The sequence below is a fragment of the Moschus berezovskii genome, chromosome 14 (assembly GCF_049115385.1).
Source record: "Moschus berezovskii isolate FMDL1 chromosome 14, NW_MosBer_1.0, whole genome shotgun sequence".
Classification (NCBI taxonomy): Eukaryota; Metazoa; Chordata; class Mammalia; order Artiodactyla; family Moschidae; genus Moschus; species Moschus berezovskii.
In genome coordinates this window covers 82,644,956-82,658,562 of record NC_142473.1, presented here as the reverse complement: position 1 = coordinate 82,658,562, position 13,607 = coordinate 82,644,956, and the positions used below count along the sequence as shown (strand labels likewise).

Genomic DNA, 13,607 nt, shown 5'->3' with positions numbered 1-13,607 from the left:
CTATTTTAATTGCGTGGAAACATTTCTTTTCTGAATGACTCTACTGAAAGCGTTTTTCACGTCTTTGTTTCTAAGACTGTATATGAGGGGGTTCAGCATGGGGATGACTATAGTATAAAAAACAGAAGCCACTTGATCCTTTCCCAAGGAGTAGGACTTACTTGGTTTTAGGTAAGTGAAAATCATAGTGCCATAGAAGATGGTGACCGCCAGGAGATGGGAGGCACAGGTAGAGAAGGCTTTCCGTTTCCCTGAAGTGGAATTAATTTTCAGGATGGTGGACAGGATGGACACATAGGACACAGATATTGTGATAAGAGACACCACTAGGGTGGAGCCAGCAAAAATGGATATGATGATTTCAATGTCATGTGTGTCAGTGCAGGACAGGGCTAAAACTGGGGGTGCATCACAGAAAAAGTGATAGATTACACTGGAGTTACAGAAATGCAATCTGCTCATGCAAAGCACATTGACAATGGAATCTGTAAAGCCAATCAAATAAGATCCAAAGACAAGAGAGCAGCAGCGTCTGGTGGACATAACGACGGGGTAATGCAGAGGGTTGCAGATGGCTCCATAGCGATCGTAGGCCATGGAGGAGAGAAGGAAACATTCAGTGGCACCCAGGAAAACAAAGCAATTCATCTGAGTGAAACAGTTCAGGTATGAAACATACTTGTTGGAAGTCAGTAAATTGTCTAAGGTTTTGGGGGTGATGACACTTGAGTAACTGAGGTCAAGAAATGACAAGTGACTGAGGAAAAAGTACATGGGTGTGTGAAGCTGGGGGTCCAGGCGGATTATCAGGATCATCCCCACATTCCCCAGCACAGTGATCAGGTACATCAGGAGGAAGAGGGTGAAGAGGACCAGCCGGATCTCTGCAGAGTCTGTCAGTCCCATGAGGATGAAGTCAGACACCTGTGTGATATTCCTTCTGCCCATAGTGTTCAAATGCTCCAAACTGTTGAGATCAAAGTTGATACTCAGCAGGAATTACTTCACAAAGGTTTGTGTTGCTATATATGACGTGACATATTCATATTTGTTTAATGTTTCTAAGAATTGGTGATAATGAGGTATGGACTGTGTACAAAGAGAAAAATAATAATTTGATTCCCAAATTTATAAATAGATGCAAACTGACATTTGGATACAACACAAGGCGGTATATTGAATAATGGGTATAATCCTGACACAGTTCTAAATGCTTCCTCTTATTAATGCATTTAATGCTCATAAGATTATTATACTGTAGCATCATTAGATTATTATACTGTAGCATCATTAGATTATTATACTGTAGCATCATTAGATTATTATACTGTAGCATCATTAGATTATTATACTGTAGCATCATTAGATTATTATACTGTAGCATCATTAGATTATTATACTGTAGCATCATTAGATTATTATACTGTAGCATCATTAGATTACTATACTGTAGCATCATTAGATTATTATACTGTAGTATCATTAGATTATTATACTGTAGTATCATTAGTACTGTAGCATCATTAGATTATTATACTGTAGCATCATTAGATTATTATACTGTAGTATCATTAGCCACATTTTTCACATGAGAAAAGGGAACAGAATTTGGGTAATGTATCCATAGTTAGAACTATTAAATGTTGACTCTGTATTTCTACCAACATAGATTGACTCCAAAGAGCATGTCCATAACATTCTTGTCATAGTTAATTTAAAATATGCTTATTAAAATGCTATATATATCATAAACAATCATAGTAGAATAATTTTAATATACTATGCTCTGCTATTTCCCCCAATATTATTTAATACTAATGAAAAATAAATTTCAATCTTTGGTCTTTAGCAGAGTGACCACATACTTAGTATTGATTTCCCAAAGATACAACCTTATCATAACCTGACCATTCAAAATCAAACTTCTTCCAAAGTTATGTTTCTAAATTGCTAAAAGACCATGATCATAACAACTCTATATTTCTGGGTCCACCAGTTCTGAGACTACTGAAGGTAAAGCTATCTAAAATGACATCTGCATGCATATTCTTCTGATATTATCCTTACTTTATTTGATTTCAACTAAAACCTTCCAATTTTGAGAATAATACTTGCTGGGAGGCAAGGTTGATCAAAAAACACTTTTCTTCATTATTATCTGTCTAGAAGTATGTCAACTTCAACATTTGCTCACAAACATAATATGAGGACCATTTCAGTTGAAAATTTCTGTAATATTTTTTTCTTTGAGATAAACTCTTTTTAAATTTTAGTGCAGTCATTTTGTTTTATTCTGTGGTAAAAATTAATTAACCTAGAAAGTTTGTTCAGTTCCTGATCAAATGTAACATCTGCCAGGAATTTATGTCTAAAATGAATATCAGAAGCAGAGCAGAGTATGCCTTGCCTCTTATCCTAATAATTCCAGGGCACTTTACATACTGGGGATTGATGATTGCAACATTTGGTCATCCCAGTGGACCAATTTCCAAGGACCAATTTCATTCCAGTGGACCAATCTCCAAGGGCAAAAGGGACTTGGCATGTCTTCAAGGATTAATGCAGGTATGTTGCTGCTGCTGCCGCTAAGTCGCTTCAGTCGTGTCCGGCTCTGTGCGACCCCATAGACGGCAGCACACCAAGCTCCCCCGTCCCTGGGATTCTCCAGGCAAGAACAGTGGAGTGGGTTGCAATTTCCTTCTCCAATGCATGAGAGTGAAAAGGGAAAGTGAAGTCGCTCAGTTGTGTCCGACTCTTAGTGACCCCATGGACTGTAGCCCACCAGGCTCCTCTGTCCATGGGATTTTCCAGGCAAGAGTACTGGAGTGGGGTGCCATTGCCTTCTCCGAATGCAGGTATGCTAGGTCATGAGAACTAGATGTCTTCCTTTCCAAGACCTACAATGAAGGGCCTAATGGTTTGGTCTTCCTGTGTGATGCTCTAAATTTTTCCCTGGTGGTAGAGAAACTGTTTCTAGAGAAATATTTACTTACTCTATGACTTAAACTTTCAGGGAAAGAGTGATACATTTTTCACAATGAGTCTTTTATATTTAATTGTGTGACACTATTACAGGAGTAGGCATTTTCATTAGAAAAAAATTGAAAATTTAACAAAATTGAAAGAATGATAAGAAAAATTTCAAAACTTTTGTAACATTTTGATAAATTTCGCAGGATGATTTATTTTAATAGAATGCTTGTTTGCATACCTATGGAACTTCATAATTATTATCATACTGGATATTCACCATCCATCCTTATTTGATAATTTAAATTTCATAATGTACTATGACCAATGTTATTCTAGCCTCTCATAAAACCAATAATTTCACATTTGTTGACTGACACCCTATAACCAACTTTATTCTAGTGAAGTTTTCTTCAGATGTTAAGAATTTTATTGAATATTATTCATCCAAGATGAGACAACAAAAAAAGACTACAAAAAGGGACAGACTAGATTAAAATACTCTTAGGAATCTTTCATTAATTCATGATAATTAAACCAATATTCATAAAGATTTAAAAGTGACTCTTACTAGAAACTCTGGTCATACTTCAGAATTTCGGGAGATAATTTGTTGTTTGGAAAAAAGGGAAAAAATTGTGCATTTAGTGTACTTTTAATTAATTTTGGAAGAGCAATTATACTCACCCAAACTTCATTCTGCTAGAACAGGTGTGAAATAAAATTCATATTTTGTGATGAGATAAGAAAAATTATAAACAAAAATTTTCCTCTGGCCTTTCACCTCCTCTCTCATCTGCATTATGCTCTGGCCAAACCTCCACCATCAACAGAAACACCTGCTCAGCCTTAAAGAGCAACATTCTTCTAGCATCAACAAAGCAACTCCTTAAGATATTCCTTCTTGATCTCATAATGGACCACTATGACCCATGACTTCCCTGGTGGCTCAGATAATAAAGAACCTGACTGCAATGTGGGAGATCTGGGTTCAATCCCCGGGTCGGTAAGGTCCACTGGAAGAGGAAATGGCAACCCACATTCTTGCCTGGGAAGCTCCATGGACGGAGCCTGGTGGGCTGCAGTCCATGGGGTCGTAAAGAGTAAGTCATGACTGAGAGACTGAACTGAATTGAACTGAACATACTATATAGTCAGAATCCATCTGCATTTTATAACTAAACTTTCACAATATAATATGACCAATTTTATACTAGCCTTTCATAAATCCCATAATTAAATGCATCATGCATTGACTGATACCCCTTGACCAACTTTCCTCCAGAGTTCATATCAGCCGCTGAGTTGTGTCTGGTTCTTTGTGACCCCAAGGGCTACAACATGCCGGGCTTCCCTGTCTTTCACCATCATCTGGAGCTTGCTCAAACTCATGTCCCTTCAGTCAGTGATGTCATCCAACCATCTCATCCTCTGTCGTCCCCTTCTCCTCCTGCCCTCAATCTTTCTCATCATCAGGGTCTTTTCCAATGAGTCAGCTCTTCGCATCAGGTGGCCAAAGTATTGGAGCTTCAGCTTCAGCATCAGTCCTTCCAATGAATATTCAGGACTGATTTCCTTTAGGATGGACTTGTTTGATCTCCTCTCAATCCATGGGACTCTCAAGAGTCTTCTCCAACACCACAGTTCAAAGGCATCAATTATTTGGTTTTCAACCTTCTTTATGGTCCAACTCTATGACCCATACATGATTACTGGATAAACCAGAGCTTTGACTATATGAACCTTTGTCAGAAAAGTAATTTCTGTCCCTCCAGAAATGTTCATCAATATTAAATATTTCATTGAGGATTGTTTACCCAAGATGAAGAAGACTCCAAAAAGGGGTAGAATAAGTATCAGATTACAATATTATTATAAATTTTCTACTGATTCATGATAATGAAATCAATGTTTATGTAGATTTAAAAGTGAACCTTACAGGAAAGTTTGCTCATACATCCAGAATGTCAGGTAATAATTTATTGGCATTGATAAAGAAGCTACTTTTTTATGTGTTATACATTTGATGCAGGGCAATTCTATTCATCAAAAGTGAGTGCTTATAAAACAGGAATCTTTAGAAATTAAAACACTAGTGTAAACCTATTTGACTACAGGCAACGTAGGGAATTAAATCAACTAAGAAACTCTCAATTATTTTCTGTGTAAAGTAACCTCAATAACCACAGTGATTGCAAAATTACCAGAAGTTCTTCTTTCTCAGTAATGTCCCAATATTGAAAATCATTTTATTAAATTTTAGGATTATGCTTTCAGAATATTTATTTTATTTGACAATGACCATTTATTTTGTCATATTGAAACCAAGTTCTCATAAAACTGAGCTCCTCTGCTGAGTTTATGATTAGCATCTCTATCCAAAATGCAGTTCCCTTCCTTGTCCAACAACTGTTCCCTACAAGGTTGAGGATTATCAAAGAAAAGTGGGATTGACATCCAGCAGGATCCTGTGGGGCCCTCCCAGGTACAAATGTATTTTCTTGTCCCAAGTTTCTTGTTGGTAGAAACAAGGTTTTCATCCTCCTTGACCTTTCCTGAGTTCTGAAGGGCATATTGAAACAATAACTGTTTCGGTCAGTGAGCACACATGGAAAGAAGCAGTGGTGTAGTAATGGGCCAGTGTCTCGCTTCCTCCACAAGGAGGCACATAACAGTGTGTGTCCCTAAGGTCTTCTATAGGAACTAAGGCCCCACCAGGTGGAGCATGGTAACCTCAGGCTGAGCACAGCTTGGGGACGCCAGACTGGCTGGTACCAGAAGACAGACTCCTGGAATACCACCAGGAGTGGTATCAGTCCTTCATTTCGGCATCAGTCCTTCCAATGAACACCCAGGATTGATCTCCTTTAGAATGGACTGGTTGGATCTCCTTGCAGTATAAGGGACTCTCAAGAGTCTTCTCCAACACCACAGTTCAAAAGCATCAATTCTTCGGCACTCAGCTTTCTTCACAGTCCAACTCTCATATCCATACATAACCACTGGAAAAACCATAGCCTTGACCAGATGGACCTTTGTTGGCAAAGTAATGTCTCTGCTTTTTAATATGCTGTCTAGGTTGCGCATAACTTTCCTTCCAAGGAGTAAGCACGTTTTTTAATTTCATTGTTCCAATCACCATCTGCAGTGATTTTGGAGCCCAGAAAAATAAAGTGTGACACTGTTTCCACTGTTTCCATCTATTTCCCATGAAATGATGGGACCAGATGCCATGATCTTTGTTTTCTGAATGTTGAGCTTTAATCCAACCTTTTCACTCTCCTCTTTCACTTTCATCAATAGGCTTTTTAGTTCCTCTTCACTTTCTGCCATAAGGGTGGTGTCATCTGCATATCTGAGGTTATTGATATTTCTCCTGGCATTAATAAAGCTTGCTAAATTTTGCAAATATATATATATGTATATAAATATATAAAATGTATATTTTACAAAATGTCATATATAAACATATGCATATATTTACATATAGTAAGTGAGATATTATATATATATAATGGAGAAGGGAATGGCAACCCACTCCAGCATTCTTGCCTGGAGAATCCCATGAACAGAGGACCCTGGTGAGCTAGAGTCCATGAGGTCACAAAAATTTGGACACAACTGAGTGACTAACACACACACACACACACACACACACACATACATACATACACACACTATATAGGCTCTTAAAGCATACCTGAAGGTGCAGGTGTGTAAAAATAAAAACTGTGTCCATGAGAGAAACACATAATTACACAATATTTAAAAGAAGGTGATAAAATCAGACTTACCTGGGGTTCAGTCGTCAAAAGGAAGCTCTCTTTTTATTCAGGACTCTTCCACCTTTCTTCAGGTTTATGATCAGACAATAGGAAGAAAAAACTTTGCTTAATACTTGCAAAATTCGTCATTATTTTTGGCATACAACTATATTTGTCTCACCTATAATTCCGAACTCTGTGAATTCCCAGTAAGGTGACTTGTTGCTATTTTACTGCTGTTGTGTTTGTTACCACAGAGCTTTATTTCTAACATAATGGACCCTTAATGATATCAGGAAGTTGATGGGGAGAATGCTGGTGGTTTTGATAACAATTATGGAAAATACGTATATCACATTCCGATGATGGAATAAGGGCCAAATTAGCAAAGCGATTGTTTATTCGCATGTACTTCTCAAGAATTCAAATCTAATTTTTAGTTCAAATTTAGATTTATATTCAGAATTATTTTTGTTCTCAGTGCTTTTATAAAGCAGTCTCATGACAAAGAATTATCTTCGGAAATCTAGTCTTAAACTGTCTTTTTATACCAAAATCTCTTTTTAAACTCACATATATATTATAAAGGAACTGGTCAATTAGCACCTTTCATCTCTTGAGATTTGTATTTTAATTGTACCCCAAGGTTTATTTTTAATTTACATGGGATACATCTACAGTGAAAATGTTTGGAAATAAATAGTCCTTACTTGTGTGTATTTGTTTAAATGTCCATAGGCATACTGAAAATGCAATTTAAAATAGTTTTCAAAATTATATTTATTTTATATTATACATTTAAATTATTAAACATATATATTATATTTGTTTTATTATATACATTTTAGATTTTCTGTTATTAAAATATTATATATATTTTATATTATTCATATTATATAAAAATATATAACAGCTTTTCTAAAATATTATTAAATGTGTATGAGATTCATGGTATTAGAAAATATCAGATAACTACTGCCCCTTTCTAAGCTTCCCAGGTAATTCTCCCAGCAAAGAGAAGTGAGTCTTCCTATCTACTGATTTAACATTGAAATCATGTTACCACCTATATTAATAAATACTGCATGCTTTTTTTTAATGCAGGCATTCAATGATTTTTAACTGGCTGAGAATAAATATGCCATCTAGAAAAATAAACACAAAATCTTAAGTAAAATTAAAGTTTGTGCTCTGAGTTTCATGCTCAGCGGAATGGTCAGTACTTTGAAAAAAGTTAATTATATTATTATTGTTTCTTTATTTTCTAAGCAGCTTGGTAGGACACACTCTATAAAGATTCTACGTTAGTAAATCTCTGACTGACCCACAAAACTGAAATTTTTAAAGTGTCTCAGGTCCATGGACTCTTTCCAAATACTAGCTTAGAAGCACCACACAGATTTGTCTAATTAAGTTACTTTTCAATTGGTATCATTATATTTTATTATTTTACATACCTTTAGAAGGGATTTAGTATTACAGTGATGAAACATGACAGATTTTTCATTGGGGAAGAAAAAAAAACACATGTCTAATTCTACTTGTTTCACTATAGATTTTAAAAGAGAAATAAAATCTTTTACACATGGGCCAAATCAGTTACAGGTGAACAGCAAATTAAGATATTAGGAAGAAAGAAATTGTACTACATTTTCCCTCCTCTAGTATGTGTCTTGAAAAACTTAAACTTTGAAAAACTTGTGCTGTAAATATCAAATTTTCATCCATTATCTTTCTTCTTTCAACATACTTTTATTGAGCAACTATTAAATAACAGATACTGTGCTTTATGTGGGAAAACAAAGATGAGAATAAAATCATCTCTACTTTTGCATCCCTTAGAGTTGGTTGCCTCCTTCAAGATTCAAAATTTGTCTCAGTTCTTCAGTATTCTGACATTTGATGAGTTAAAGTTATTGTGGTTACCATTGTGTAATTGGTTTCGGGACTTTGCTTGACCATGCGATAGGGTGAATGTGTGTGTGCATACTAAGCCACTTCAGTCATGTCCAACCCTTTGCAACCCCATGGACTGCAGCGCATCAGGCTCCTCTGTCCATGGGGATTCTCCAGGCAAGAGTACTGGAGTGGGTTCCTGTGCCCTCCTCCAGGGGATCTTCCCAGCTCAGGATGGAACCCATGGCTCATGTCTCCTGCCTTAGCAGGAGGGTTCTTTACCATGTAATAAATGCTTGCTCAGTTCAGTTCATATTTCTTATAAACCCATTTATAAGAGAGTGAAAAAACTGACTTGAAACTCAGCACTAAGACAAACAAACAAACAAAATGAAGAACGTGACATTTAGTCCCATCACTTCATGGAAAATAGAAGGGGAAAAAGTAGAAGCATTGACAGATTTTATTTTCCTGGGCTCCAAACTCACTGCAGGCAGTGACTGTAGCTATGAAACTGAAAAATGCTTGCTCCTTGGAGGACAAGCTGTGACAAACCTGCTGCTGCTGCTGCTAAGTCACCTCAGTCGTGTCCAGCTCTGTGCGACCCCATAGACGGCAGCCCACCAGGCTCACCCGTCCCTGGGATTCTCCAGGCAAGAACACTGGAGTGGGCTGCCATTTCCTTCTCCAATGCAGGAAAGTGAAAAGTGAAAGTGAAGTCGCTCAGTCGTGTCCGACTCTTCATGACCCCATGGACTGCAGCCTACCAGGCTCCTCCATCCATGGGGTTTTCCAGGCAAGAATACTAGAGTGGGGTGCCATTGCCTTCTCCAGTGACAAACCTAGACAGTGTATTAGAAAGCAGAGACATCACTTGCTGACAAAGATCAAAGCTGTGGCTTTTCCATTAGTCATATCGGGACTAAGAGTTAGACCATGAGTTACACCATGTGAAAGTTAGACCACAAAGAAAGCTGAGGGCTAAAGAATTGATGCTTTTGAACTGTGGTGTTGGAGAAGACTCTTAAGAGTCCCTTGGGCTGCAAGGAGATGCAACCAGTCCATCCTAAAGGAAATCAACCCTGAATATTCATTGGAAGGACTGATGCTGAAGCTCCAAACTTTGGCCCCCTGATGTGGAGCTGACTCATTAGAAAAGACCCTGATGCTGGAAAAGACTGAGGGCAACAGGACAAGTGGGTAGCAGAGGATGAGATGGTTAGACAGCATTACCGATTCAACGGACATGAATTTGAGCAATAGTGAATGACAGGAGCTTGGCAAGCTGCAGGCCATTGGGTTGCAAAGAGTCAGATATGATTTAGCAACTAAACAACAATAGCAAGAAAATAAACCCACTTTGGGTTCTGGCTGTCAATCAGCTCTATTTTTAACTTTTTATTAGATATTGTCAGACTTACAGATGCACCTTACCTTGCTCAAGAAAGCTAACAGCTTCCATGATTATAGCATAGTTATTAGCATAAAGAATAAATTAAAGAGTTTACTGAATTTCACCAGTGTTTACACTAATTTCTTCTTCCTGTTCCAAGACCCGAGTCAGAACAGCCTGCTGCGCTTGCTCTAGCAGACACTACTGGAGGCACCCCACGACGTTAGCCCTTCTTCAGCTACACCCATTTAGCCTACAGATGTTTGTTCTTCCTCTCTTTCTTGCTTAGTTGCACTCTGAAAACGTTTACCTTCGAACTACATCCCTCCAAGACAACACTCTCTCACATTCCTTTCCTCTGGGGGCATTCTTCATTCCAGAAAGAGTGTCACCGGATGATGACCTCAGGAAACATCAGAACCTGTCCTGGAATCACCTGAGGTCCTGGAATCACCCTAGAGATCTCAATGCCTCCAGGAGAAGGAGAAGAATTCAAGGCCACATCAACCCTCATCCTTATCTTCAGTCCCACTTTCCATCCCAAAACTACAAGACCTCAGAGAAAAAGAGAAAGAAAAAAAAAGTAGATTTAAATCCATTGCAAGCACAAAGGAAAAAAACAAAACAAGACAAAACTATAAGACTTCTTCCAGCTTCTGAGGAAGGGGGCGCAGTCATGGAAGCATTACTTTGCTGTGGTTCCCCTTTGACTGGCAAAGTAATACAGCTACTCCTTTCTACTCCTCCAAAACTCTGTATATTTCTTTTCGATATTAGCAAAGAGAGGCCGTTTTTTTGGCAACACAGTTAATGTTTTATCTCATTAGTTTTCTGTTATCAGTGATCACCTCCTTTTCTTTCCTTTTGCTTCATGACCTTGATGCTTTTTAAAGAAATTGGTCAAGTATTTTGAAGAATGTCTCTCAATTTAAGTTAGGCTGTTTTTTTCTCATGACTAACTTGAAATTATTCTTTATGGAAAAAGTCCCAAAGGCCTTGTTCACATTATCAGAGGACACACCACATTGATAAATATTTCTAGTAATATTAAACTTGGTCACTTAATTAAGGTAGTGTGTGCCTGAATTCTTTACTGTAAAAATATGATTCCTTACTCTGTAATTTACATAAATCAATATTTATATGTAATTATATATATACAATATTAACATTCTTACTTAAATTAATATCATTTACTATGGCTTTTAAATAAATTCATATGTATGTAATAACATAGATTATGTAAGGTTATTTCATTTATACTTTTCAGAATCCATCAATAAGCTACATCTGCTGATTATCATGGCGGTGCTTTCATAGTAAATTTCCATTTCCCATATTCTTTCCATGTACTCTAGTTGAAAGTACCCTCTAAGGGAGAGTTGGTCTATATATTTATTTATACCGTATGTACACTTCGTAAGTGTTTTGTCCTTTGAGGTTGTAACCCAGCACTGTCATCACTTGTTTTGTTGTTCACATTGCTCCGGTTTGTTAGTGGGAACGTCGCTGCTCCTTTGTGCATGGGTGTTCATACATGCTTGTCACGTTCTCTTTGTTTTATTTTTACTTCTTACACCCTGGCAGCGCAAGGTGCCCCAGGTTTATTTCATATGTTCCTGGGGAAACAATCACTTTTGCAAGGACGCCTGTGATCTTTTATGAGAGTAGGGTGTTTGGAAGCCAGGATATTTTATTTTCACGTGCATTTCATTTTCATGGATGCATTTATATTTTTCCCTTAAGAATATATAACAAGTTTTTAACATTTTTAATGTTTCTAAGTTTCAAGTCTTTCTAATCATAATTTTATAAATGAAGACTCTATGCTTTAGTTGAAGAGGTTTAGAACTGGGAAACATAATTCTGAGTCTGTGTTCAGAAAAAACATTTGCTATCTGTACGGCCGTGTAAGCACTTCTTATCACTTTGATTCACAGTGTCCTTGTCTGAAAAGTGACAATAGTGGTACCCACCTTACATGTTTGTGAAAATTAAATTAAATATATAAAATATACTGCATGATATTGAGATTTTACCAGGTATTCAATCAATACCTGAGTGACTAATGATACATTCAATCAGATCCCTGGTGGTTCAGATGATAAAGAATCTGCCTGCAATGTGGGTGATTTGATTTTCATCCCTGGTTTGGGAAGATCCCCTGCAGGAGGGCATGGCAACCCACTCCAGTATTCTTGCCAAAAGAATCCCCAAGGACAGGGGAGTATGGCAGTCTCCAGTCCATTGGGTCACAAAGAGTCAGACACGACTGACTAACTAAGCACACATTCAATAAACATCTATCTCATGTCCTTCATATAAGTGCTTTATAATAACCTATTACAACCATACATCCACATTTATTGAACTGTTTCCTCTACTGTTTGACTTTCATACTAATCATGATTTTTTGTTATTTTTATTCATTTTAAAAAATTTTATTGGAGTATAATTGATGTATGATGTTGTGTTAGTTTCTTCTGTAGGTTGATATGGAATTACAAAATACATATAGGAAATTATATTTGTTTATGTAAAATGGTAGGAGGACTATATACTAATATATGAACATGTGTGTGCTTGAATTCTCCCTCTGAAATCTTTAGGTTTTTTTATCTTGGTCAAGCTTTTAACTCCATTGATCCTTTGTTTCCTCAACTATAAAATGGATTAGTTCTTCAAGAGTTTAAAAAAGAAGGAAAATTGAGACCACTCTTTGTAACTGATTTCTTGGGGGAGGTGCTTTGTATAGAAGCATGTATTTGTGGGTGTTTGTGTGATTATCACCTACTGGTTCATTATTATTCAATCAAAACTGAGAATCATATTTTATAGCTAAACATCTGTAGAAGATGGTGTCAGTTTCTTACATAAGAAGTTAGAAGAGACTCAAAATAATAATTTGGGAATTGAAGGAATTCAAAGTGTACAGTGGTATAAAATTATTGTATACTGGAGACACTTCAGATTCAATGTAGAGAGACTGCTCAGAGCTTCCTTTATCTGACTGAAGGCAGAACTTCTGAGCGTGAGGCTGCCATAACCCCCCTCTCTTTGGGGCTGCTTTGTCTGCCAGGAAGAGACACAGAAGGCCGCCTGCCTCTACCATAAGCAAACGATGCCCCAGAACTTCTCATCTCCATCTCTTCCCTTAGAAGCCCATTTGTTTTCCTCACAGAAGCCATTTTTCCCTCTCCCTTTCCTCTATTGTCAAATTATTGAACAAGTAAATTTTGTGTGCACTTTTATATACATATGAATAAACTTCATCTGTTCCCCCGTTAATCGACCTTCTGTCAGTTTAATCCACAGTCCTTTAATTAATGACCCTCAGAAAGTAGAAGAAAAGGTTTCTTCCTCTGTGACAGAAAGTATTGCATATGTATGCACGTATATGCACACACATAAAACGTAATATAACGTATGGGCATCTGTTTCCAAACGCCAATGAGAAGTACCTTTGTGCATATGCTAACTTAAAATGTCATCCTTCTTTTCTCCAAAATTCTCACACATATTTAATAACGTACCCATATGTAGCGTCAACTAATATTCTTAAAAGTCTCGCTTGAAAATTATAG

The 13,607-nt window shown here is 37.1% G+C and overlaps 1 protein-coding gene across 1 annotated transcript; it reads right to left on the bottom strand.

Annotated features, from left to right (window-relative positions):
- LOC148775679 (olfactory receptor 8H1-like) lies at positions 1 to 948 on the bottom strand. Its single transcript, XM_088843521.1, has one exon. The coding sequence runs from the start codon at positions 946 to 948 to the stop codon at positions 1 to 3; it is 948 nt and encodes a 315-aa protein (XP_088699647.1).
- Between the last annotated feature and the right edge of the window lie 12,659 nt (positions 949 to 13,607).

What these genes read in the sequence shown, in the direction of transcription:
- LOC148775679 (XM_088843521.1), bottom strand. Translation starts at nt 948, where the DNA reads ATGGGCAGAAGGAATATCACACAGGTGTCTGACTTCATCCTCATGGGA.